Source organism: Urocampus carinirostris, chromosome 2 (genome assembly GCF_059441175.1).
Source record: "Urocampus carinirostris isolate Australia breed hairy pipefish chromosome 2, RoL_Ucar_1.0, whole genome shotgun sequence".
Lineage (NCBI taxonomy): Eukaryota > Metazoa > Chordata > Actinopteri > Syngnathiformes > Syngnathidae > Urocampus > Urocampus carinirostris.
Window position 1 is genome coordinate 50,528,043 of NC_142350.1, and position 26,665 is coordinate 50,554,707.

General features: G+C 39.5%; 2 protein-coding genes and 2 non-coding genes across 5 annotated transcripts in view; all 4 read right to left on the reverse strand.

Annotated features, from left to right (window-relative positions):
• Nucleotides 1–259: 259 nt before the first annotated feature.
• On the reverse strand, nucleotides 260–331 carry trnae-cuc (transfer RNA glutamic acid (anticodon CUC)). The gene has a single exon. It is a non-coding gene; the product is annotated as a tRNA-Glu (tRNA).
• Nucleotides 332–1,976: 1,645 nt separating this feature from the next.
• On the reverse strand, nucleotides 1,977–11,869 carry LOC148372323 (nuclear inhibitor of protein phosphatase 1-like). Of its 2 annotated transcripts, none has more exons than XM_088327009.1 (7): nucleotides 11,746–11,869; nucleotides 11,263–11,323; nucleotides 8,249–8,402; nucleotides 7,439–7,650; nucleotides 5,960–6,104; nucleotides 4,909–4,973; nucleotides 1,977–3,133 (listed from the first exon to the last, which is right to left on the reverse strand). In XM_088327009.1, exons 1-7 carry the CDS (start codon nucleotides 11,793–11,795, stop codon nucleotides 2,780–2,782), a joined length of 1,041 nt encoding a protein of 346 aa, XP_088183135.1. In that variant the 5' UTR covers nucleotides 11,796–11,869; the 3' UTR covers nucleotides 1,977–2,779. The 2 variants fall into 2 exon arrangements, with proteins under 2 accessions (XP_088183135.1, XP_088183134.1); XM_088327008.1 differs by having other exon boundaries at nucleotides 11,681–11,777.
• LOC148372324 (small Cajal body-specific RNA 1) lies at nucleotides 9,038–9,209 on the reverse strand. Its single transcript, XR_015849845.1, has one exon.
• Nucleotides 11,870–20,123: 8,254 nt separating the features above from the next.
• The window catches only part of drd2l (dopamine receptor D2 like), a 40,561-nt gene continuing 34,019 nt past the window's right edge, over nucleotides 20,124–26,665 (reverse strand). The window contains exons 6-8 of the mRNA XM_088327011.1: nucleotides 24,792–24,875; nucleotides 22,621–22,978; nucleotides 20,124–20,466 (exon numbers count right to left, since the gene is read on the reverse strand). Coding sequence (XP_088183137.1) covers nucleotides 20,270–20,466; nucleotides 22,621–22,978; nucleotides 24,792–24,875 — 639 coding nt within the window. The 3' untranslated portion in view covers nucleotides 20,124–20,269. The remainder of the gene's footprint in view (nucleotides 20,467–22,620; nucleotides 22,979–24,791; nucleotides 24,876–26,665) is intronic.

Consider the following 26,665-nt stretch of genomic DNA (forward strand, 5'->3'; position numbering starts at 1 on the left):
ATATTACTATCATTTCAGATATGGAAATGTTAGTCTGGACTTTCATTCGAATGATCTTGGTAAGACTCAGATCACATTTGAAGGCGAATTTATGCAGAATTGAGAGAACTTGCAAAAGGTTCCAAACCTTATACCTACCATGTATGTATATTTGATAATCAAATTTTGTCAATAGTAGATAAAAGTTTTATGAAAAACCATATTTTACCAGTAATAATATATTTGTGAAATACATTCAAATAAAAAATGTCAAAAGTAGTTCCCTGACCGGGAATCGAACCCGGGCCGCGGCGGTGAGAGCGCCGAATCCTAACCACTAGACCACCAGGGACTCTTAACACTAAAATGGGTTGGGCCCACCTAACTGACCATACACTGTACAAACGGTAGATAGATACTTTTCAAAAATAGGTATGTAATTGGCAAACAACATGAACTATTTGGAAATAAGAAAAATACGTACCAGGGTGGGGGGCACACATTTCAGACGAATAACAAGCCATTAAATCAAATGTTCATAGTAATATGTTTGGGCTCGTGTACAGAAACAGTAACTGTATTTACATTTTAAACACTTCTTCGCGTTCCAAAATACCCACAATATTAAAATATGTCCCTAAATACATACCTATTTTTTTTAGATACTAAAGATAAAAATATGAAACTATTTAAAAGCATTTACTGTACCTTTGCTCACCGGTTCGATGACAGACGAACACTTTTCTCGTATTTTGCATTTGACTTCAACTCAGACGTTGTGAGTTTTCCTCTTTTCCTTCACATTATCACTACCTTTCTTAGGCCCCATTACTGTCGGGAAAAGGCAAAAAACACACCGAACGACAAAAGAAATCTTGAAACGTGTCCAACTAACTAGCACTCTTGAGAATATGCTAATTACGTAGCCAAGATGGCCGCTCATCTCACTACAGGTGTCTTGGAATTCAGATTTTTCGTTGAAAACAAAAATTACGGTACTGTCGGTCAAATAGCTTTTTGAAAACAGAGTTGTTCGAGTACCAAAGTATTACTGTATTTTTAGGAAATCCATTCACGCTAACTCAGGGTTTTAACAATATTGGTTTGTAAATTTCCCCCATTCAGTGCCTCCTTGTGGTTCAACAAATCTCATCTCATTAGCTACACCGCTTATCCTCAGTAGGGTCACGGGGGTGCTGGAGCCCATCCCAGCATCATCCGGCAGTGGACACCCTGAACTGATTGCCAGTCAATCGCAGGACACACAGAGACAGACAACTCACTCGCTCATTCACACCTAGGGACAATTTGGACCGGCCAATTAACCTGACATGCATGTTTTTGGAATGTGGGAGGAAACCCACGCAAGCACGGGGAGAACATACAAACTCCGCACAGGAAATCTGGAGCTGGATTTGAACCCACGCAGGAGGTTCCCAAGACATGAACTGTGCCGCCTTGCTGCTGGTTCAACAAATCTTTCAGTAAAAATAAAACATTGATTTGATTGATTACTAGGTAAAAATACATGAACTATTATATCAATGTTAATCTTTATTAAAAAAACGGTAAATGGACTGCTATTATATAGCGCTTTTCAAGTCACTGAAGACCTCCCCAAGCGCTTTAGAATGTGCTTCACACTTACCCATTCACACACGCACACGATAGCGGCATGAGTCGAGGCATTTAAGTAAAAATAAGCCGCAACGTATTTACAGCAGCAGTGTACCAGTTCGAAACGAAATTTTGAAATAACAATATTACCATGTTATTACGATGTAACTATGTTATAACTATGTTATAACCGGGTTTTCCCTCGTGATTAACAGCAGCTGGCATTAGCTTGCATTGCATTGTCCAATGAAGCCCCTATGGGTTCTGCCAAAGACGACACATGCACGCTACACCTAAAAAGGGCACTATGAAACCTGTATTAGTGCAAGAATTGAAAATCAATTATGGACATTTATTATGAGCCACCCAAAAAGTTAAAGTGGTGTTTCCCAGTATTTAATTGTAATGGAAAGAACTTCCTGTAACTGAAAGTGTAAGCTGCATATTAGTATCATTTTTACCCAACACCTAAATAGGAGATTTTTCAAAAATATTTACACACGTATTGTTCAGATACACAAATATATTCACGATTTACTCAAGATCTAAAAGTCATGTGTCTTGATGAAGGCACACGCAAGATTAAAAATTGTATGCGTATATCACAGAATTATTTGTGGCTCTGCAAAATACATGATTCAGTGTCTTCTTTTGATGGTACTAGAGAAATTGGATAATTGGCTTAGAAAGTCCTTAAAAAGTGCTTACATGTGGCCATAAAAAATATGTACGGACCCTGTCAGGTTGCTCCAGCTAGAGTAGGTTAATCAGAGTGGCTCCTGGCTTTGCCGACACCCAGTGGACATATTTAAAACTGCAGGTCACTGTGGCTTATTTAACTCTTGTACTTCTCTCAGTATTGTCTCACGACCTGGATTAAGTCTGTTGGCGGGATTGATCTGGCCCATAGGCTGTATGTTTAATACCCCTGTTCAAACGCTTCATAAGCAACATACATCCCTAACTTACATTGTCAGTTTTAAATATCCAATATTAAAATATCATTTTGCCATTTATTCATAGCACTTGAAAAAAACAATTGAAAATAGTGGAAAACGTGTAAAACATGAGAGGAAACCTAATGTAATCGAGTCTGTGACACACAAATGCTTCCGTTGTCTTTTTACGTTGGTGTCCCCCGCCATGTATGGGGGCGGGGCGAGACGGAAAAGGAAGGGGCTTCTCAAATAAGCAGCGACGGCGTGGGTTTTTTCCCCGGCCACGCTTCTTTGGCGTACTTCTTTTTTCGCGGCTCGTTGAGGGTCTCTGGAAGGTAGGGCACGCTGACCGGGGTCGGCTGGAGGGTGACAGGGCGGCGTGGGCCCTCGGGGGCCAGGTCCACCTCGGGGGCTGGGTTGGGGAAGGGTAGCGGGAGCCCCCCCTGCATGGCGGCCCCGCCCGGGGCCCCCGTAGGCTGGATCTCGTGGCTGGTGGGGGGGAGGTCGCCGTAGAGTCCGCTGCTGAGGGCGTAGCCGTGCATGCGCTTGGCGGCAGACTCGTCCAATCCCAACGTGTTGTGGCCCTCGGAGCGCCGTTTCTGCAAGGTGAGAGAGAACTTTGAGATGGCCGATTTTTAAATATCCGAATTTATTCGTGTAAAACAGGCACTAGGGCTCCACAAGTTCAGGGGGAAAACAAATTGCTTTTCTATTTTAAAGCAAAAGTCCATTTTCTGTGCTAGTTTTCTTTTTTGTAAGAACTTAAACATATTGCATATGACATGCAAGCATACCTCAAGAAGATGTCATTACCTATTGAAAGTATACAACTGACAAAATAACTATAGATCTACAAATAAAAGCGGAATTGGATTTGAATAAATGGTCTTTTTTGTCTTTACAAAAAAAGTATAACAAAATTGGAGGGCTTCTCCTTCCAGTTGAAGAGAGCGATTTAGAGAACAGCTGGCTAGCTGCAAAGTATCATCGGGGATCCTCGGATTAAGACAGGTCTCAGTGGTGATTAAGATAAAGAGTCGCAAATGGAATGGTTTCCAAGAAGTTGTAGCTCCAAGTCATCTGTTTCATTGGTAATGGGTCTGGCATTGCTGACTAACCAGGTTCAGCAGGGGAAGCTTGTTACAGTGGTTAGCCTAGTCGTAGGCCTAACAAAAGCCTTGCTATTGCTTTCCCTCACTACAAAAGCTCAGTCTCTTCCCAGACACAATATCAATCTATGAAGCACTTGCTGTTGATCAACATTTCTTTGCAATCTTCTGACTTTCCCCAGAGAGCGATTTTATTCATAAAAATTTTTTCTATTTAATAAGCCGCTAAGGCTACAAGCTGAAGTGTTGCGCCGTCGTTTGTTTTGGTGGCAAATTGTGTAACCATCCACCCACCCTGGCTGTTTGACTGACAACATACACCAGTCAATCACAGTCACTCACATACGTCTTGCAAACTTTCCCTCACCTTTACTGGCTAGTGCTGTTAAAACTTAACTCTGATTGGCCAGGACCATAAAAAAATGAACTGTAAAAATTCTGAATGGCCAAACACTATCACTACTAAACATCACAGGGTTTTGCGATTCACACAATCGCACTATGTCGTATCGCAATACCGATTAGATTTCAGTGAAATTCTTTGGATTGATCAGTTGAAAAATATTGCTGACCACAACCGCAAAACATTGGACGCAATGGGCATCGAACCCTGGTCATGGCAGTGAGAACACCAAATCCTAACCACAAGACCGCCAGCAATATAGATGACATACAAAAAGGCATTAACTTTCATCCCATTTTCACACCATTTTTTTAGTGTTACCAGAAATAATTGTTTGAGTATGGAAAAAACAAGCCTTCCTAAAATATATAAACAAACACAAAAAGGACGAGGGAAAAGCTCATTGATGAATCATATGAGAATCAGACCTTTGATTTATTTATACCTTTAGGATGACTGTTTTCTCCATTGTCTAATATTTGTTTCTGGCACCGTGATGAAAAATAGTTGATAGTAAGATGAAATCAAATGCTTTTTCATACGTCACCTGTATTACTGGTGCTTTAGTGGTTAAGTGTCACAGCGCTCTCACCGCTGCGACCCGGATTCGATTACCGCTGCATACAATGCTCTGCGAAATTGGTCAGCGATGTTTTTTTGATTGGTCACAAATACGGTATTATACCTAAAAACTGTGTCGTAATGCACGCGTTTAAAAGCTGGATGCATTTCCAATCTTGTCCATTGTATTTTGGGACATACAAGGGTTATAATGCGGACTTTTACGTTTTTGACCAATTTGGGTTTTTTTACGTATCCCTTATAGTCAGCAAAATACTGTGTCGTTTTTTAAGCTTCATACCTTAACAGGGACCACGGCTGTCTGCACCATATTCCGAAAGCGTCCAACCGAAGGGTCTATGTCCTCTGTGAAAACCAAATTTAGTTAGTTTTATTAAACAAAAACTGTTAACATTTCCCTTGGTACAAGAAGGCGACCAACCACCATTTTTTTTTCCCAGACAACAATCCCAAGTCTCTTAACTATAATTTCTTCTCTATTTTTTCTCCATAATGAAGATAAAATAATGAAGCAAGTTTCTAATGATGCAAAATCTCTGTGTTCTTTAAGTCCTGTTTTTAAATAAAGCAAAAACAGAAAACCTAATATTTCCAGCAGTTTTGTTAGCATTTTCATTTTATTTTACTAATAATCTTTGTATCAGAAAGGAGATGAATATATTTAAATAAGAGCAAAATTCCCTACCAGTAGAAAATCAGTAGCTCAGGAGGTAAAACGGTCGACTTGGGCACAAAGAGGTCACAGGATCAATTCCTGGCTCTACGAGTTAAATGTCAATGTGTCCTTGGGCAAGACACTGAACCCTTAATGCCTCCGATATGAGGGTAGTTTCCTCTATTGATGTGCGAGTGGGTGTGTATGTGTAAAAGGTATTGTAAAGTGCTTTGGAGGACCTCAGTGACTGGTAAAGCGCTACATAAATGTCGTCCATTTAACATTTACCAGATAATTTGTAAAACAGATCCCTCAAATTTAAAACAGTTAATCTGTCTTTTCCTATGTTTTTTTTCCTGCAAAGGAGTGAACCAGCGATAACTGAAGCGCCATGTAGCGAGGGGTCCCTATATAAATTCTAGGACTACATTTAAACTTCCTTTTTTAAGTATTACCTATGTTATTAGTAGGCATTTATGCCCATTTATACAAATTTTTACCCTCTAAATTTTACCTATCGTATCATGAATTTAAAAAAACTAAGTATTCAAAATGAACAAAATTAATTTCCCTGTTAAAAAAAGAAGTTAATATAAAACCCTTAATTATTTAACTTTTTGTAATGTATAATCTAAGAAAATTTCTGAATTTATCTTTTTTTCTCCTGCAGGCGTACCCGGATTGATGATGCAGTCGTCGTCGTTGAAGGTGACACGCGAACTCCTCCTCTTCCTTTTGGGTCTCTGGATGTCCAGGTTGCCCTCCTCAATGGTCAGTGTGGAAATTCGCTTGTTGTGGGCCGTGTTGAACTCAGTCAGATTCTGTTACCACGACAAAAGGCGGTCAAAGTAGGAAACGTATTCGCTAAGCATTAAACAGGGTTGTTAAATTAATGCACTTTTCAAGCACTTTAAAAGCCAATTTTTCTATGACCTTCAAAAGGAGGAAATCCAGCGCCGATCAAAAGAACGTTTTTTTTGCTAGCTTTGATGAAAATAAAGTCACTATCTTGCTGCTAGCACATAGGTTTTGTTATTTTGCACTGTTCTTTTTGTGTCAATGGGCAGACATCTAGGCTGTAATCCTGCTTCAACAATGACAGGCAGCTTCAATACATCACACTTGTTAACAAACACAAAAAGAGCTATATGTGTGTTTAGTAAGAATCGAAGTTCAATAAGGACATAACACGCTACAGTGGGCATTTGCACGTCACACTAGGTATTTGTATATTGTATTCTTTTGGCTTTATTATTGTACTGTTCTCAGCTCAGGGATGCTGCTGGAAATGTGAATTTCCCTTCGGGGATGAATAAAGTATCTATCTATCTATCTATCTATCTATCTATCTACAAAAAAATGAAATAAAGTACTGTATAAAGAAGCAGATAAATGAGCCAAATTTGGACTCATTTTAACGATATTGATGGATTTGAAGCAGAGCGTATTATATCTTTCAATCTTAAAAGACTGCTGATCTTTTGCTTTTCTTATTTTAATTTATATTATAAATTGGTTAAAAGCGAATTGTAAATAGTTAGGTTTTTTCATTTTCTCATTTATTTATAGCACTGAAGATTATTTTTCAATGTATATTTTATTATTTTGCATCTTGTGTTGTTGTTCATCGTTCAAGTTGGTCCAGTGTGCAAAAATTCATAATTGTTTTGTATTTCACAAACATATTTTGTAGATCTGTGAATATTGTGATTTATATTTCATGTGTTTTGCAGGGATCGCCTGAAAAAAAAAATGAAATTACTAATCATTAAATAAGTTGGTGCATAATGTTATTTTATTATTGTTCATATATGACTGAAAAAAATCAAAAGAGCTGGATCTTCTCAGTGAGCCAGCCCTAAGAAACGCTTTTCCAAAAAGAGCCAGAATTCCCATGACAAGTCTGAAAAACTTGTCCTCTTGGATGCGACAGTAAGGGCAGTAACGCTTCACATGACAACTCGAATGAGGACTGGAGCCACCATCAGCGTCATTTATATAAACTTTTTTTCTTCATTTAAAAGCGTGGTTATTGAGTCTGACTGCTAAGAAACGCGGCAATTACATAATTTCAACCATTTTCAAGCACTTCTCCCCAAATTCAAGCGAAACGTTAAAATTCAAGCATTTTCGAACCCTGATTAAACAAACGCACCTCCAGCTCCGTTTCCTCTTCAGGCAAACCGAGAAGCCCTTTGAGCTCTTCCTCATCTCCGATTTTAATCTCTCCGATGGCTCCTTGGGTTTGGGGCTTCTCTCGGATGGTGTAGGTGCGCGTGGAGGCCCCGAAAGACAAAGTAGAGTCGATGGGGACCTGCTGGGGCTTGTGTGGCTCCAAGCGGATGTGGCCCAGGAAGGTCCCGTGTGCTGTGAACGGTAAGGGATTACCTTAATTATAGGACGAAGATTTTATACAAAAGTTGAATAAAGTCGATACCAGGACCAGATAAACTTGGGAACGTCTAAATTGACATCTGGATTCTTTAAAAGCAGGGGGGCACCCTTCTTTTAAAGCCACTCTGCAGCACTCAAAGAGCCACATGTGGCTCTTGAGCCGCAGGCTGCTGAACATTTACATTTGAACAAACGTGTAGTCTATTTTTTTCATCTTTGTATTCAGTCTGACATTTTTTATTTGTTTTACTTTGACAAATTATTAAACTATTTAAATCAAATATAAATATTTTAAATCCTGAAGTTATCACTTGGACACAAGACATTTGTATTCTTTATAAATTGTGTAGTTTTTGTCAAATAAGATAAACATAAAGACCCAACATTTGACATTACATTTCCCAAAAAGCAGCCATAGATGTTAAGATACTTAACTGCACTTGGTATCAGATTATTTTCGAAGTTTTTATTTTTCAGAAAATGCTAAAATCAGAATTATTTTTGTCAAGATTAGACAATAAGTGCTGCCTCGATTCAACAACGGCAAATTTAATTTTTGCTGGCATCTTACTGCTGTTGAGGTCGATGAGAAAGAGCCTGTTCAGGTGTTTGTGGTAGACCAGAGCGGCGTGGACGCGCGAGCATGACTGGTGGTCGATGGTGAAGTCGCACCAGTCCGGATTTCTGCCAAATAAATAGAACTTCTTTTCGTCTATGATCAATTTCTGAAATATAAGGGGGGAAAGAATTGGAATAGGATTAGAGAAGTACAGTACACTAGGGCTGCAAAAACGAATAAATAAAATGGCTTATTAAAAACGTTGGCAACTAATTTCACCATTGATTTGTCGTGTTGCATGATTAATGAGTCATTAATCATGTTAAATCAATGAGAATACAAGTATTGAATTTAGCTGTGGCGTTGAAAGAGTACTACTTTGGTCCGGCAGAGGGCGCCCCAAGATCGTAACATTATAAAATATTCTGTTGTTTTGTGCACTATATTTTTCCTATCTGTCGAAATCTTAGTAATAAAGAGGAAGGTAAAAATGTGTGCGTTTTTTAAAAATCACATTCATCAGTTAATCAATAAAATAAGTGAAATTCATCGATTATTATGCAATTGTTTGTTGCAGCCCTACAGTAGACCCCCAGAATACGGTGACCTATTCTTCTTTTCACTTTACCGCGTGGAATAAGATGCGTTTGTATAACCATGTTATTGTAAATTTTTATCTGGGGTAACCGAGGGTTCTGAGGGTATTATCTACGCAATACCATAGCTTTCCATCTCCTTCTATTCAAAAATTCGATCCCCACCATAGAACGAATTCATATAATTTCATATCCCAGGGTTCTAGGCTGTGCCACTGAGCCATAACTCCACAGTGCAGGCTCCCCACTGAGAAGCCTAAAAATCTCAAGGCTTTTGTTGTTCTTGCACCCTTTGGGAGCCAGGCAGCCATGGAGAGGGAGCCCAGTGCTCAATGCAACAGAGACTCACTTGGCTGCCGGGCTTGTATCTAGTGCATTCTGGTACCTTCCAAGGATCCTCAAGCGTAAATGTGTACAGGTGTTTGTTGTGTTGTTTGAAATACTTATTGTGCAAGTATCTGGAAACAATGCAAATAATTTAAATACAGTAGACTACCTGGTTACAGCACCCTAAATTAAATTTTCAAGTGACGATACGGTCTACACATTTCCCCCAAAATGTACCCAAAAACGCTCGTGCCTCATACGTCCCTCAGATGCCTGCCATTGGTCGATGTCATAAATAATGCTGCCCAGCTATTGGTTTGTGTCACAGTGTCATGAAGATAATGCTATGACTTTGGCTGAATTCCTTTCCATAATGACCTTCTCTCTTCTTTCCGTTAAGGATTTTGTGTGCTTCGCACAGATTTTTTGCATCAGTGCAATACCATATTGTAAACGGGTAAAACATATGTTGGCCTGGAGAGGGATGGGCGCCACCAGGCTGTACTTGGTCAAGACACCACAGGAAATGATGCCCCAACCACCCTAATGGTTAAGAGATCCAAATATACCATTAGCTAAGCGTCATAAGTCTTGCTGTGATAATAAAGGGAGAAGCAATCACATGACAACCATGGAAATAGAGCATGAAATACAAAGAAGACACAGGCATTATGACCCTCGCTATGGAATATGGCCAGAACCGATCAACTATCAGGAAGATTATTAAGACATTTAGGCAAATACAGCAAATAAATATTTGGAGGCCATGGCAATCCATGGGAGTGGCAGTTTGATAATCAGTTTTAACCTGAATCCGCCGCCTCCCCCCCTTGTGCATCCACCCACTACTCAACTTGATCAGCTCAAGTCACACCACACTAAAGCTAGACTAAATGTTATTTTCCTTTGCATAAATATTTATCTATAAGGTTATTTCATCATACGTACCTATATTACAGAAAATTAGAATAGAATTCCTTTATTATCATTACATAGAGTAATTCAAAGCTACCCCATATAGTACACATGCAATTTATACTAAAATCAGTTGCTATTAACAATTTAAAATTATAATATATATATATATATATATATATATATATAATGACATTAGACTGAAGACAATATAAAAACTCAGTAGGCAGCAACTTTAGTTAGTTAAAATTAGAAGATACTTTTTTTTTTTTTTTTAATGGAATACAGGGGTGTCCAAACTTTTCAGAAAGCGGGCTACATTTGGTAAGCTGAAAGTGTGTGTTTGGTAAGCTGGCATTATTATTCAAGTAATGCCAGGCCGATTAATAAATTCACCCTCAAAGATTTGCGGTGCTTGGCGATCAGCATCGAGACCTCGTAGCGCTACTTTGCCATCAAAACAGCGTCCAGTTGCTTCACCTTTTCACAGCGTTTGTTTCCAGTCGTCGGCATGTTTTGTCTGACAGTGCCCCTTAATAGATATTTTTTGACAACAGCCACAGTATCTTAACAAATTAGGCAGACTCAATTGTTTCGGAATTTCAGTGAGAAAATACTTAGATTTCCACTTGTGCTGGAGGCGGCAGCCCTCAAGAGTCAACGTTCCTACTTTTATTTACGGACGCCAAGTCCGAAATGGGGTGGGCTAAAATTCTCACAGAAAGCCAAGGGACAAGATGGCCAAAGGGCTACTGCCATCATCTGTTGAAATGGTGACGATTTTGTACAAATTTATTTTAATCGGAAGTTAACATTACTGTTGGGCCACACACTTTGGTAATCACAAGGCATAACTGGCCCCTGGGCCGGACTTTGGACATGCCTGGTTTAACGTGTCAATACAAATTTAATGTTTTTACCTGGGGGATGCACTAACTATTTGCCCCAGATTTCTACCCCCCACTGTACAACAATTTCGCCCTGCTATTCTCACCTCAGAAGGGATTTATGTCGTATTGTGGGGGGCTACCGTATTTTTCCCAATTGTTTTGCAACAAAACAAGGATTTTGTGTGACTGGAATTGATCAATAACAGTTTTACTTATCTATCTTATCTAAAATGAATACAAGAAAGCATGAAAGGCAAATACATAGAAGGGGAAAAAATAAGAGATTGGGGACGCTTACCTCGATTAATTTGTCGCCCTTCATCACATCGAGATGGAGTCCAACTGGGGGCTTGCCTCCCCTAAAATCAAGTTAATTCTAATTGATATTTTTTTCTTCTCATCTCAAATGCATCTAAAGAGGTTCCAACATTAGCAGGATAAGCCGAACTGCAATGAATGAGTGCGATCAGTGGAGACATTTTTCGACCGGTCGTGCAAAAAAAAAAACCCACATTAGAAATACATCAGATGGAGAAAAACATTCCAATATTTATGGCAATAATGTGACTTTGACAGCCATTTTCAGTGAGTGACGGCGAAGCCCTTGGCGCTTAACATGGTTAGCATCAGAGACGTGCTAAGGTTAGCAAAAGATCTAAAAACAATCAAATAGCATCAAAAACGAGCTTTGTACAATTATAGGAATACGCAAAGACCTTTTCAATGCAGTAGTGTTGGTTTGCACACCTACGCTGCACGGAAAACTATTGCAAATCCTCACCATGATGGGCAATCAAACGGGGGAGCGCTCTCTGTAGTTTTCGTCGCCATCTTGGCCTCATCTTCCTAAAAGCGTGGTGGTTGATGGGTAATGCTGGCGAGCGAGAGCTTTTGGGAATTGTAGTTTCAATTAAGACGTCAGAGTTTATGTATTTTTTTGTTCATGTCGTAAAAAATATTGAAATATTTTTTTTAATATATTCAAAATAAAATTTGGAAATGTGAAAATTAAAAAACAATCTATATCGAATGCTGTGACTAAATTAGATTGCAACAAATATAATTTGTAATTTTTGTTTTTTGAGTACAGGCTTTTGGGATGACTGTTTATTGTTCCTTATTTTTAGTTTTTTGTTGTGGTTGACTTGCCTCTGCAACATCAAGTGGACACCAGGCACAGTGCCTCTGGATTGGAAGACTGGGGTGGTGGTCCCCTTTTTAAAGAAGGGGGACCGGAGAGTACGTTCAAACCCTAGGGATATCACGCGTCTCGGCCTCCTTGGTAATGTCTTTATAGGGTTATTGGGGAGGAGGGTCCGCCAGGAAGCTGAATCTCTGATTCAGAAGGAGCAGTGATGTTTTCCTCCGGTCCTCGAGGGTGCATAAGAATTTGCCCATCTGGTCTACTTGTACTTTGTAACTTGGAGAAGGCATTTGATTGTCAATGAGTACCAATGTTGTAGGTCTTAGGTATGACTCGGCCGAGGCTCGAACCAGCGACCTCCCAGTCTCAAAGCGGGCGCCCTACCATCTAGGCTATGATCATTTTGCACAGATTGAAAGTATTCATTTTTAGTTGTCATTTGTATTCGCTCTAGCTCAGATTATATATTCATTTGTGTTACTAATGTAGCTGTCATTTTGAATTGTACGATATTTTAACCTATTCTACTTTAAGTTTTACTATATTTTGATTTTTCTAGAAAAATATCAAAAATAAAAATTATCTGCTACTGAAACAAAAATATTTTTACATTTCTTTTTTTTTTTAAATCAGAAAACAATATTTAAAATTATTTTAATTTTAATTTTGTTTATGTATTTTTTTAATAGATCTCTCTGTGCTACCTTATGAACAGATAAAATAGTATACAAGAAAACAATTCTGTACTTGCTCCTTTTTTATTATATGAATATCTAATTTAATGTCTAATTTATTTATTCATTAAATATTTATCAAATTTCATGCAAACAACTACATGTCTGAAGTCGCCCTATTTGGAGTGTTTCAATACATAAGATCGAAATTTGTGCTAACAGGGGACATAATATTAAGTTAAATTATTGAGATGTGTTACTGAATCAATAGCCAAGATTATATGATTTCTTCATTTTTAACCTGTATTTTTAGTCTTTTATAACTCATTTATTTAGTCATGATTAATTAACTTTGATTATTCATTTGCAATTAAAATGTTTCTCTATTGTTTCAGTTTTGTATTCAGACATGGCTTGGGCTTGTAATATCAGTTCCAGTTATAACCGGTTTACACAAGTCTCTATTTTGGGGATTTTCACTCCAACTTCCTGTTAGTCTTATTTTTACTTAACCAAAGAATCACCCTCCAAGTATAAAAGTGATTGTCAGCCATTTCACTTGGCACTTATATTACCACACTAACCATCTTTTAGCTCAAGTGTCCGGAATGTTTTGTCGAAAATCCTCAAAGACACTGCTCAACTCGGCTAGTATTTGATGATTTTGACGTTGAAAGTGGTGGTGGTGATGATGATGATGATGACAGGGTGATGAATCCACAGAACTCATGTTAAGCGGAGAATGTGAAGTCCTTTCGTTTCCAGTGTCAAAACCAATTCAATATGATCGTCTAAAAACAGAGAGAAAAACATCATAAATAAAATGTAAAATATACACACAGATTTCTGCATGTTCATCGAATAATTGCATATCATTGCTGTTATTAAAAAAAAAAAACAATTCTCTCCCTGTTTTCCCTACAAAACAAAAACGGGTATGGCAAAATATGTATTTCTAAATCTGACGTCACCCATTAAAAAGCGTTGTTAGCATGCCGTGTCCTTTCCTGTCAATCACACTCGCTTGATCGGGAGCTGTGAGCCGAGGGGGTGGGGCTTCAGAGGAATTATGCATGAGGATGTCAAATTCCGAGACTAAAGTTGACATTTGTCATCCGTTGATGTTTTGGGGGCACCTTTTGCTCGACATCGAGACATTTTCAGCCTGAAATATGAACACAAAATACATTGAATCTTAAAGACATATCTATTAGTGTTATATGCGTGTGAATCATAAAATAAATGGTATTTCTCTTGACATCATACTGATCAGTACACAAAGAGTAGACCTCTACAATATGACATTGTTCTGCTCTGAGGTGGCGATCGCAAAGTGAAATTGCCGTCTAGTGGTGGGATAGAAACAGATGGTGAGTAATGGATTCCAAACCCCTGATATTTCAGTTGAAATTTTAGTATTGTGTATGGCTTGGAGGCCTTTGGCATAGGGCGCCCGCCCCGTAACTGGGAGGTTGCTCGTTTGAGCCTCGGCCAGGTCATACCTAAGACTTACAACATTGCTGGCGCTCGGCATTAGGGGTTGGAATTGACTGGATTGGTCACCTAATGATTCCCATTGTTGCAACACATGAGTTGGGTTATGTGAGGAGGCTGGGAATATCAATTTCCCAGAAAGAGTCAACAAGGTGAATGTTCTTGACTCTAGCCACCTCCCACTATATATCCAATATACGTATATATGAAATATTACTAACAAAATATTATATAAGTCCTAAAAGGGAACACAACCAGAATGACCCGACATTGCCAGGAATTCTCGTTGCTTGCCTTGTTGGGGTCATGGTTTGTTGAAAAAGTGTCAGTGAGCCACTAGCTGCATGCACCTCCAGAGCCAATTGTACACGATGTGGCAACCCAGGGAATCAAAGGCAGGAAACTGTAGACGCGGGTTCTTTTCCAGCCAGAGTAATCGGACTTTTGAGCTGAAGAGAAACAATTCTGTTTAGGTCATTTATTACAAAGTTTCAACATAAAGATGAAATCAGAGTGCACTCACAACCAGTCGATGGAACGCGCCCTCCCACCTATGTCCAAGAGTGCGCTCCCACCAAAAGGCCAGAAAGAATGTTTTGGAAGGAGTGTGGATTTGCAAAATGGAACTTGAAACTTTAAAAGACACGTCTGGGATCTCGCATAACGAGGCAAAAGAAAGGATAACTCCCTCTACAAGATCTAATACTGCACGTTCCTGAGACGTCAAAGGTTGTATGATAAGGGCGGAAGACCATTACTGGGGAAGTACTGATAAGAAAGGATACAGCAATGATGTGATGATCAAACAAGAAACTTACTATAGCTGGAAAACTCATGTTATGGTGACAATGTACTCAGTGACCTATTTTCACATTTGTTCACAAACAATAGGAAAAAATATGTAAATGTTTGGCATTGAATGCGTTAACTCGTGTATTTTAAAAGATGGATGTTTTACACCTGAGCCAACTCACTGCGCTATAAAAACTCAAGTTGAATGTATGAAAAGTTTTTAAAAAATCCTTAATTGTCATACTGGTATGAAATTAATTTTAATAAAATAACAATAAAATGTTTAGCAGTGCATGGGCAACAAGATTAAACAAACTACATCAGATGAAACTACTAGGCGGGGCCTACTAAAGCTTAGACTTAGAGTATATTCTTTGCTGTCCTCTAGCGGATAGAGGGAGCATTTGGCTTGCATTGATTTTTAAAAATCATTACTTTTGATAGAAATGACCAAAAGAATCGCATTTTTTTCATACTCATGGACTGCCCGTTTGAGGTCACAGCACAGCATCTCAATAGGAAATAAATCTGTACTTTGACTTTTTGACTCAAGAACCTTAATTTTGATTTTTTGGAGCCATTCAGAAGTGGACATGCTAGAGTATTTCAGTTTATTATCTTGCAGCATGATCATAGAGCACTTGAGTTTCAGGGCACGTATTAATTATTTTACTCCCTTGTTGTGTGTTGAATATTTTTATACAGAACTTTGAGTGGCAATTTTTACAAATAAATTCGATTTGATTTGTTTGACTGATAGCAATCACAGCAAATTGTTCTAGTCCTGAGGCAGAAAACCTGCCCTAGACCATTTACTGTTCATGACTTGACCATAAAAAAAAGAGACTAGCCATAAATGTTATCCATGGGAGTTTCCAGGGGAAAACCACTGTTGTTACAAAAGAACACAAAGAGTCATCTCACATTTGCACAAAAAGGATCATGAATATCCTCAAGACTTTTGGAGAAACATTCTGAGGACTGAAGAGTCAAAAATTGAACTTTCTGGGCGGTGCCGTCTGCCCGGGCTCACCTGCTTCGATGCCAAAGGGTCTGGCAGCAGGTACGTGGGTCGCTCTTGCGCTCATCTGTTCGAGACCCTCGTAGTGTTCCAGCCCCTTACTACCGACCCTGGGTGTAAAGCAGGAACCTGGCGCTCAGGTTCTTGGGTCCGTTCAAGGTGGAGCATATGGTCAACCCGGCAGCGGTGCGTCTGCGGGCTGAAGGTCCACCCCACGTTCCCCGTCTCCCGCGTCAAGCGTTGGTGGTGGACTTGAACCATGCACCCCCTCCGATGACCGTTAACACCCCAATAGGCAGATATAGGTTCTAGCGGTTTCCGTGTGGAATCTCTTCAGCTCCAGAGGTGTTCCAGAGAGCCATTGCTCATATAATTGATGGTCTGAAAGGTGTAAATAATATCGATGACTTACTTGTCTGGGGAGACTCTATAGAAGAGCATGATCACTGGCTGAAGTTGTTACTACAGTAAGCGAAAGAAAACAACTTAAAGCTGAACCGAGACAAGTGCAAGATCAAGACAAGTGAAATAAAATACATTGGACACAAGCTCAATGCCAGTGGCCTGAAACCAGCTGAGAGAAAAGCAACAAAATCTGTTCATTGACCTTCAAACAAAAATCTTGCCTGACTTGCGAGGAGACATGGTCAGAATGCAAAAAGGAGTGACCTGGAGGCCAGCTGTAGTACTGCACCTACATGAGCAGCCAAGATCTTTTGTTGTTCGTACGGCTGATGGGACACAGCTCAGGAGAAACCGAAAACATTTACAAAAAACAAATGAGGAGACCTTTCCTCACACTAAGGATTTGGACATGGAAATGGACATGGACTCAGAGACACAAGACTGTGACACAAGTGTGAGACATGAAAATTAAAAATAGGTTCACCAGAGCACACAGTAGTTCTAGACCGCTGCCAAATACCTCGTGATCACTCTGAACAACATTATTATACAAGGTCTAGTAGACAGAGTAAACCAAAATATCAGACAATTAAATTTTGTAAAAAGGGGGATGCCAAATATTTGTATATAATTTATATATCATATGTTTTGTGTATTGAGCACTGTCATGTGAATGTACCTTACAGGCACCCGTACCTGTCAGTAGTGCCCTAAGGCCTACAGGGTCTGTAAATGCTGCCCTGCAAGAAATGATAAATCCGGAGACAAGACAAAATCATACGCCTCATCAAAATATTACACTCCCCAGTCTGCTTTGTTGGTGGTCCCCGTTGTACAGTGTGGGAGAGCTTGTAGGTCTGCCGGAGGGGCCCTGGGTTCCAGTACTTGGTGGACTGGAAGTGGTAGGGCCCGGAAAAACGGTCCTGCGCCACTTCATCCTTGACAGGTGTAATCATAGTTTGTGGTTTGCAATAATCCGTGGTCTGTGCAGCCCTTCGAGACTCCTTGTGATTAAACGCGTCACACATAAACATGACTTGACTTGACATGACAAGGACCTCCTTCGCGTCTTCTGTCGTGCCCATCCTGAGGGGAAATTGTCATGATCCAGCATGCCATTGTTCATCAGCACCCCTGCTGCTCATTATCCACACTTGCTGCTCATCAAGGGCTTTGTATAAAAAAAACGCACTGACAAGCTTGGGTGTTAGATCGTTGCGCTTGAGCCGTCCCTGCTTGCCCAAGTTCCAACTCTTTGCCACCTGTGCCATACCCCAAAAGACTGCCTTATATTTTTGAAGCCGTGAGTTGACCGGGTTTGTGTTTTTTGTGTTGAACATTTCCCACCTTTCTCCTCGTGCGGAGCTCTTTTTGTTTGAATCCCCCTTTCCCCCAAATAGCTGTCAATGCTGCTCATGTATCTGCGTTTGGGTACAACCGCCAAACCCAACAGGTTCAAACTATGCATAGGATTACAACGGCTAAGAAAAAAATAATACATCCTCAAGCTCTATCTTTTGATTTATATTTTTTTCAAGGTAGGAAGAAATAAAAATGACAATTGAGTGTTTTTTTCTCTGCATGTGAATACGAAGCGTGCAAATAATTTCTCGATCTATTTGCATTGTACATATACACACACAAAACAGATAGAAAAATCTGTGTCCATGTTGGTTTTCTCCAAAATAAAATGTCATAACACTGAAGTTACCCGTGATTATTTAACACATCAAAATTGAAGGGTGAAAAAATAGTTGTGTATCAAAACAGCTCAGGACATATTTGTGTGGTTCCAGTGAGGTGTCAACAAATAACTCAAATTGGAAAAAGTCTCAAAAGTGTCCAGACAGCTGGCGAACATTAACCTTGTGTACATTTCTTCATTTATGTTTGATTATCACTCAAAGTCAAATTGGTATCAAAGGCATTATACCTCGGTGATCTGGGTTAACTGAGAGCAACTTTTAAAGATAATGGCTAAAAACAGCTACCGGTCTCCTGCCGAAATGTCCTATATTGTAATCATGCGCACAAGGCTGATTGCGATTTCCTACCGAGAGCACTAACAATTTTTGTTTTTATTTAGTGTCATGTGACTTTGCTTCAAAATACTGTTTTTCTGACCTAGCTTTTGAGCATGGTGTGTTTTGCTGTAGTTTAGCACGGTGTATGTTGACAACGGTAATCACGCACTGTAATGTATGCATGCCAACCCTCGTTATGTGTCATGAGTAAAAGTTCTGTTTGCAAGAATTTGCAGATTCAGTGTTGCCAGTTTTACTTGATAAGAAAACAAAATTCACTCTCAGATTAGCCTAGGGTAGGAGGTCTCCTCCACAAGGTAGGATGTTTCGGCAAAACACCGGTTCTCATGCGAGAAGGAGAGTGTTTTGGAAAATTACCAAAAGCGCTTCCTACATACAGTGCTGTGAAACAATAATTGCCCCTTCCCGATTTCTGTGTTTTTTGCATATTAATCACTGACAAAGGTTTCAGATCATCAAACCAATTTCAATATCACACAAAGGCAATCCAAGGAAATACAAAATACAGTTTTGAAATGGTGGTTCGATTTATTACATGAAAACCTATCTAGCACTATGTGAAATGCCCCCTAAACCTAACAACTGCATCTTTATTGGATTAAAATCCACACTTTGACTTGGGAATTTCAGAACCTTCGTTTTTTTGGGGCCATTCAGAGGTGGACTCGCTGGTGTGTTTCGGATGGCTGTCCTGCTGCATGATTCAAGAGTGCTCGAGTTTGAGGGCACAAACTAATGGCCGAACTTTTTCCTCTAGGCTCTTCTGGTTATTTATTATTATTTTGTCGACTACAGCAAGTTGTCCTGGTCCTGAGGCAGGAAAGCAGCCCCAGACAATCATACTGCCATCACCATGCTTTACGGTTGATATCATGTTCTCTTGTCAGATGCAACGGGCTGTACACCTTCCAAAAAGTTAGATTTTAGACTAATCAGTCCACAGAATGTTTCTTCAAAAGTCTTGAGGATAATTAAGATACCCTTTCAGCAAATGTGAGACCACTCTTCGTGTTCCTTTGAACAGCAGTGGTTTTCGCCTAGGGAACTCTCCCATGGATGCCATTTAAGGCCAGTGTTTTTCTTAAAGTGGAGTCCTGAACACTGACCTGACTAAGGTCAGTGAGGTTTGCATTTCCTTGGATGTTTTTCAAGGTTCTTTTGTAACCTCGTGGAGTAATTTTATTAGGCCGACGATTCCTCGGAAGGTTTGCCACTAATCCCAGTTTTCTCCATTTGTGGATATGGCTCTGGGAGAGGTTTGCTGGAGCCCCACAAAATCGAAAATGGCCTTGTGCCTTTTCCACACTGATAGTTTTTAATAACTTTTTAAAAAAATTCTTGTGGGTTTTTGGGATCATGACATGCCAATTATGTTCTTGATATTTTATAGCCTACTTTACTTTGTTTAGCAGATTTAAGTGATTTCTTAATTCAACAAAGGTGGTGGGAATTGAACTTAGCTTTCCAAAATCAGTTGTTAGTCACAGTTACTTTGTGATGTAACATTTTCAAAAAGGACCAGATAGGGTTTGATGTGTTTCAGCCTTAAAATATTGAATCAACATTTCAAACCTGATTTTTGTATTCCCTTGGGTTGTTGCTGTGTGATATTAGAATTGCTTCACTGATCTGAAACCTTTGGGAGTGATAAATATGCATACATAATTTATAAAGCACTGTACCTAAACAATCAATGTGGGAAATGGTTTTAAGGGCATTTTTGAGCAACGTCAACAGAGGAGGATCTTGATGAAGGCTTTGCGGAACTCCACGTTGAAGGTTGTGTAGATGACAGGGTTGACGGCGCTGTTGAGGTAACCCAACCAGGTTACGGCGCTGTATAGCGGGGGCGAAATGCAGCAGCTGGAGCAGTGTGCCTTTAGCACGTGCGTCAGGAAGAAGGGAAGCCAGCAGATGATGAACACGCCTGGACAACCAATGCAAAAAATATCTCAGGAACGAAGGGCAAGGATAGATTGACACAACAAATACAAGTCAAAATATGTGTAGAATAAAAATACGGATGAAACATGAAAGAAATAAGACAACAAAAACATTATGTAGATATGAAAAATACAAGTAGAATGAAAATCAAATACAAAAATAAACATGAAAATACAGAATAAATGTAACCATGAATAAAATTGATATAAGAATGATCAATAAAAGAAATAAAAATTAGAAAAAACTGGATGAACGAAAAATAAATCAATTCATGAAAAATAAATTTAGGTGAAAAGCAAACATTAAAAAATGAATACATATTCATGAATACAATAAATATATGAATAATTAAAAACAAATATAAAACTTAAAAAAAAGATAAATTAACTAAAATAGTTAAATTAATGGATACATGAAAAATAAAAGCAGGGTGAAAATGAAATAAAAAAATAAAAATAATAAATAAATCAACAAACCTAATGATGAATACATTACGTGTTATTTTCGATTGTTCTCAGTTATTTTCGATTGTTCTCAGCTTAGGGATGCTGCTGGAAAAGTGAATTTCCCTTCGGGGATGAATAAAGTATCTATCTATCTATCTATCTATCTATCTATTAAATATGAAAAATGAAAAAAAAATGTATATTAAAAAAACTAACTAAAAGCGAATTAAATATAATCTAAATAATTTTAAAAAACAACCAAATAAACTAAAAATAAATAAAGGAATACATTAAAAATAAAAGAAGAATGAAAATAAAATTGATAATACAGTAATCCCTCGGTTATCGTGGTTAATGGGGACCAAAACCACCCGCAAAAAGTGAAAATCAGCAAAGTAGCAACGCCCCTTCAAAAATGCTTAAAAAAAAGTTAAAAAAATATATATATCTCATCTCATCAGCCGTACCGCTTATCCTCATTAGGGTCGCGGGGGGGCTGGAGCCCATCCCAGCCATCTCCGGGCAGTGGGCAGGGGACACCCTGAATTGGTTGCCAGCCAATCGCAGGGCACACAGGGACAGACAACTCATTCGCTCATTCACACCTAGGGACAATCTGGACCGGCCAATTCACCTGAAATGCATGTTTTTGGAACGTGGGAGGAAACCGGAGTGCCCGGAGGAAACCCACGCAAGCACGGGGAGAACATACAAACTCCGCACAGGAAGTTTGGAGCTGGATTTGAACCCACGACAGGTTCCCATGACATGAACTGTGCCGCACAAGCGCTAACCACTGCGCCGCCGTGCTGCCCAAAATATATACTGTATATATATATATTTCATTTAATTATTATTATTTTTTAGACCTGCGAAGCTCTGAACCCACGAACGTGGACCCACAAAGTAGCGAGATCCCACTGTAATAAAAAAATTATACAATTAAAAACAAAAACAAAAATAATAAATGAATGAATCTATTTAATGGTGAATACAATTATATAAATGATATAAAAACAAATGTAATAAATAAAAAGATAGAAACATTGCAAATATATAATTACGTAAAAAACACAAAATGAAAATCAAACAATAATTAAATACAAAAAATAAAAATAGTACACAAGTGAATAAATGTAATAACATACCAAATATAAAAAGTAAAAAATATACATAAAAAATCTAAAATTAACAGATGAATAAATACAATGAAAATAAAGGCAGAATGAAAATAAAACCAAAATTACATTTGAAAATAAATAGTACTACATAAATTGTTAAACGTAATCATGGCAATTAAAAATGTGAATGAAATATAAGTTATAATGAAAATAATTCTTGAAAATCTAGATACATGAACGGAAAAAAGCAAAGTTAAAATATAAATCAAAGGTTAAACGAAAACAATAAATAAAATAATAAAAGTAAACATGAATACAAAAATAACAAATCCAACATTAAATAAACTAAGATAGATAAATAAAACTAATATAGCTGAAAGGCCTGCAATAGTGACAACATATTTAGTGACACATTTTAATAATCTAACAAGCCTCACTTCTTTTTTTGACAGTCTCAGAAATTCATAGCGGTCCATATTAAATCACCCAATGGGCCAGATCTAGCCTGCAGGCTGTATGTTTGACAACTGTTCATAAGACATGGTCATTCTGGAGTTTCAAGGGACCCACCGAGCACAATGGCGAGCATCTTTGTGGCCTTCCTCTCCTTCTGCTGCGACATTCTCCCCCTTGCTCTTTCCTTGTTGACGCCGACAGACCAGCCACCGTTGGAGTGCTCCCTCCATCCTTCTCGGCCCCGCATGCCGTCCTCCAGGGTGGGGGGCCGGGGGGTAAGGGCCGAGCGCGTCACTGTGAAGGGAAGGGCCGGTGCCGGCCCCACCGAGACAGAAAGCGAGACGGTCGGCCTCCCCGGTCGAGGGCGCGATGATGTCCCCCGGGGGACAGGGGGCGCCGCCGAGCTCTGCTCCGGGAGGAAGTGTCTGCGTTCCACCTCCAGGGGGTGCACCACCGCTTCCTTCACTAGCGTCTAGGACAGAAGTGGTCAAACATTTATAAAAGATCCACGAGTCGCCTCAAGTTGTAAATGTTTTGAGGTAAAGTATTAACTCAAAAGTTAACTCTCTCCCATGACACTAAGTCCACCTTCTTTAGCGTTCATGACTGAAGTATAAATATTTTTTGGAAGATACAAACAGCTTTAGACTTAATTGCTAAAATGCCCGCTTGAGTATCTTTATTACCCTAGGTTTCGGGTTAAAGCTTCAAATTGAAAGTTTAGAGCACACTTTAAAGCACTAAGTACGCTTTTTATTACTATTAACTATGACAGAAGTGTTCAAACGTTGAATAAAGATAAAGCAGCTTTAGAGTGTTAACCCAATTGCTGAAATGCTGCTCGAGTATTTTTGATACTCACTTTTGAGTTAAAGCTTTAACTTGAAAGTTAACGCTTTAAAGCACTACGTTCGCTTTTTTTACTAGTGACAACAAGTCAACAGACTCGGACTGTTCGCGAATGAAACGGCTCAATGAGCCATCTTTTGGAAGTGGGAGCTAGCTATTCACCAATAGGGAGTCGGTTCCCTTTGAGACGCTATTTTTCTCTTTTGATTGGTCAAAATGCATTTCCTTTTCATGTATTCCGTGCCGTTTAAAGTCAGAGGGTAAACTTGTTTTGTACTTTATCTTTTCCTTTGTAAATGTATACATATTTCAATTTATGTTTCCTGTGTTTTTTCAGTGTTACCGTTTAAGTGTGAATTTTTGCTTTATTTTCCTCCCTGAAAACATTCATAAGGACATATAATTGTCAGGACCAGAGGGAAACAGGACCCAATTGCGTTAAGTTTCTCACAAGTTTTATTGAAGGAAAGAGGAAGGGCTGCGCCCACGAACTGGTGTTCGCTGGACGCGGGAAGCAAGTCGCTCTCGTACTCAGATTGTGATCCGAACACGGAAGTGGATCTTCCGTAGAGAGCGATAGCGGTGTCAGGGACGGAAAAACTGGTCGGTAGCCGGGACTGGAAGAGCAAGACGTGGTCGGAAAGGAGACGTAAGTCAGAACGGGAGAGTAGACATATTCCGGAACAAAAAAGGGGTCGTAAGCAGGGACGGGACAGTAGACGTGGTCAGGATCAAAACAGGTTTTAGCCGGAAACAAACGGGAGCAAAAACGGGAAAGGCGGGAGTCAGGGTCGAAAAAGGCTTGCCTTGTATACACGGATATTCGCAGACGGACTGACAAAAGGAGAGTGACAGGACTGGGTTCAAATAGCAGGGAAGCCAATCTGTCAACGAGCCGCAGCTGGCGCCACACGGGCGGGGCCAATTGGGCGCCATGGCAACCGTGACCATGATAAATTATAACATATGGATTAAACAACCAAAATAACAAGACCCGAAAGCGTTAGCTTATTTTAGTGAGCCTAGCTGAAAAAGCCGGTTCTCTAAAAAGAATCTGAATTCCTACCTCTTCAACAGACTATTTACTTCTTCGAGGAGAAAGGTAAACTCCAGCCAAAGACGTGTTTCACATTTAACGCATGCGTCATGTCGCGGATTTCCTCGCTACCCCTGCACACTTGAAGAATTTGGCGACCGAGCACCAAAACGAACAAACATGTCTAATCCTCGGCGTCATGATTTTCCTCCCAAAAGTACCTTCCAGGGCACACCTGACGCCAGCACCGAAATAATGGTCGCCTGCAGGGTCAGGCGCGGTTGGCGCTAGGTGACCCCAATCCTACCCCCCAAACATAAACCCTAACCCCTGGGCCGTAGTTTGGACACCATGTTAGATTAAAATATTCCAAAAAAACCTACATCTAATAATAACTCACCACTCGCTTGCGTTGAGGGGCTACGGAGGAAGGTCTCAGAATCAGAGCACATAGTTTCACATCCTCGGGTTGTGTACATTTATTCTGAAAAACATCAAAGGTTAGCTAACATGAGCTCAACATTGTCCTGTAAACCATTAAAAAATATCTTCAATTACAATGATTACATCTAACTGCATCAATAAATTTAAACATTTCTTAATATATAATTTTTTTTAATTTTGACAAGACAGAAAATATGATATCCATTTTAAAATGTTTTAAAACTATTACATTCTTACCCTTTTTTCTATTGCAACTGGCAATAATTTTCTTTTCAAAGTCTTTATTACATGTTTTGCCCTAGAGTGCCATCTCTAATCTCATTACATATATATATATATATATATATATATATATACATTAGCTGTACCGCTTATCCTTATTAGGGTCGCGGGGGGGCTGGAGCCCATCCCAGCCATCTCCGGGCAGTGGGCAGGGGACACCCTGAACTGGTTGCCAGCCAATCGCAGGGTACACGGGGACAGACCACTCACTCGCTCAGTCACACCTAGGGACAATTTGGACCGGCCAATCCACCTGAAACGCATATCTCTGGAATGTGGGAGGAAACCGGAGTGCCCGGAGGAAACCCACGCAAGCACGGGGAGAACATACAAACCCCGCACAGTAATGCCGGTAGCTGGATTTGAACCCCTGCAGAAGGTTCCCACGACCTCAGAACTGTGCCGCACACGCGCTAGCCACTGCGCCGCCGTGCTGTCCTATGTATTTATTTAGTATTATTATTATTATTTTTAATTTCTATTTTTTTCTTCGCAGGGTAAATTTAAATGTCATATTTGTATTTAAACAACCAAATTTAAGAAATGAAATGATCTGCATTTATATAGCGCTTTTCAAGTCAAGACTTCCCAAAGCGCTTTACAGTGTGCTTCGCATTTCCCAATAGAGGCCGTGCAGCCATATACGGCGCTAACCTGCTTATTGGGGGCATTAGGGGTTCAGTGTCTTACCCAAGGACACTTCGACATGTAACACAGAGGAGCTGGGATTCGAACTGCGATCTCTTGATCCCAAGACGAGCGCTCTACCTCCTGAGCCACTGTCATTTTAGTCCTGACCTTTTGGGGAGAAGACGGCTCAGCGCCAGTGGCGCCAAGGATCAAACATGTTTGATCATTTTGGTGCTCGGTTGCCAAATTGTTCAAGTGTGCGAGGGTAGCGGGGAAAACCGCGACTTGGCGCATGAGCTCTAAATATGAAACACCGCAGTGACGTCTTTGACCGGAGTTTACTTTTAACCCCGATGAAGGAAATGGTCCAATGGAGGGATGGGATTTCTGAGAGAACCGTCTTTTTCAGCCCGGCTCACTAAAAAGACCTGGCTCCCAAACGGCTCTTCAGAATTTTCTTGTTGTTTAATCCATATATTACTATTTATCATGTAATATTATGAACAGTGTTGGGAATATCGGTGTCAAGATAACTGTGTTCTTCTTTCAGTACCGGGGTAATCAAGTCAATTTTTTCTCCCGCTATTACAATGCCATTAACCGACAATCAATTAAGACAAGGCGTGTTGGTGTGGATGGATGTTTACGTATTATTTTTAATAGTGGGGAATCCTTCATTCCTTATCTCTTTATAAATAAGTACAGCTTCTGTGAGACCAAAAAATAAAACCTTTATTCCAAACTTTGAAAATAAACTCTTTCCCCTCATCAGACTATGTTGCTCATTTTATAGGGACTTTCTATATTTTTTGACCACTTGAGGACACTGTATGGTATGTATGGAGTACTAAAATAGCTAAAAAACACTTATATTTCATATTGACAATGCCTGTGTATTGTTTGGTAATGCAACATCCA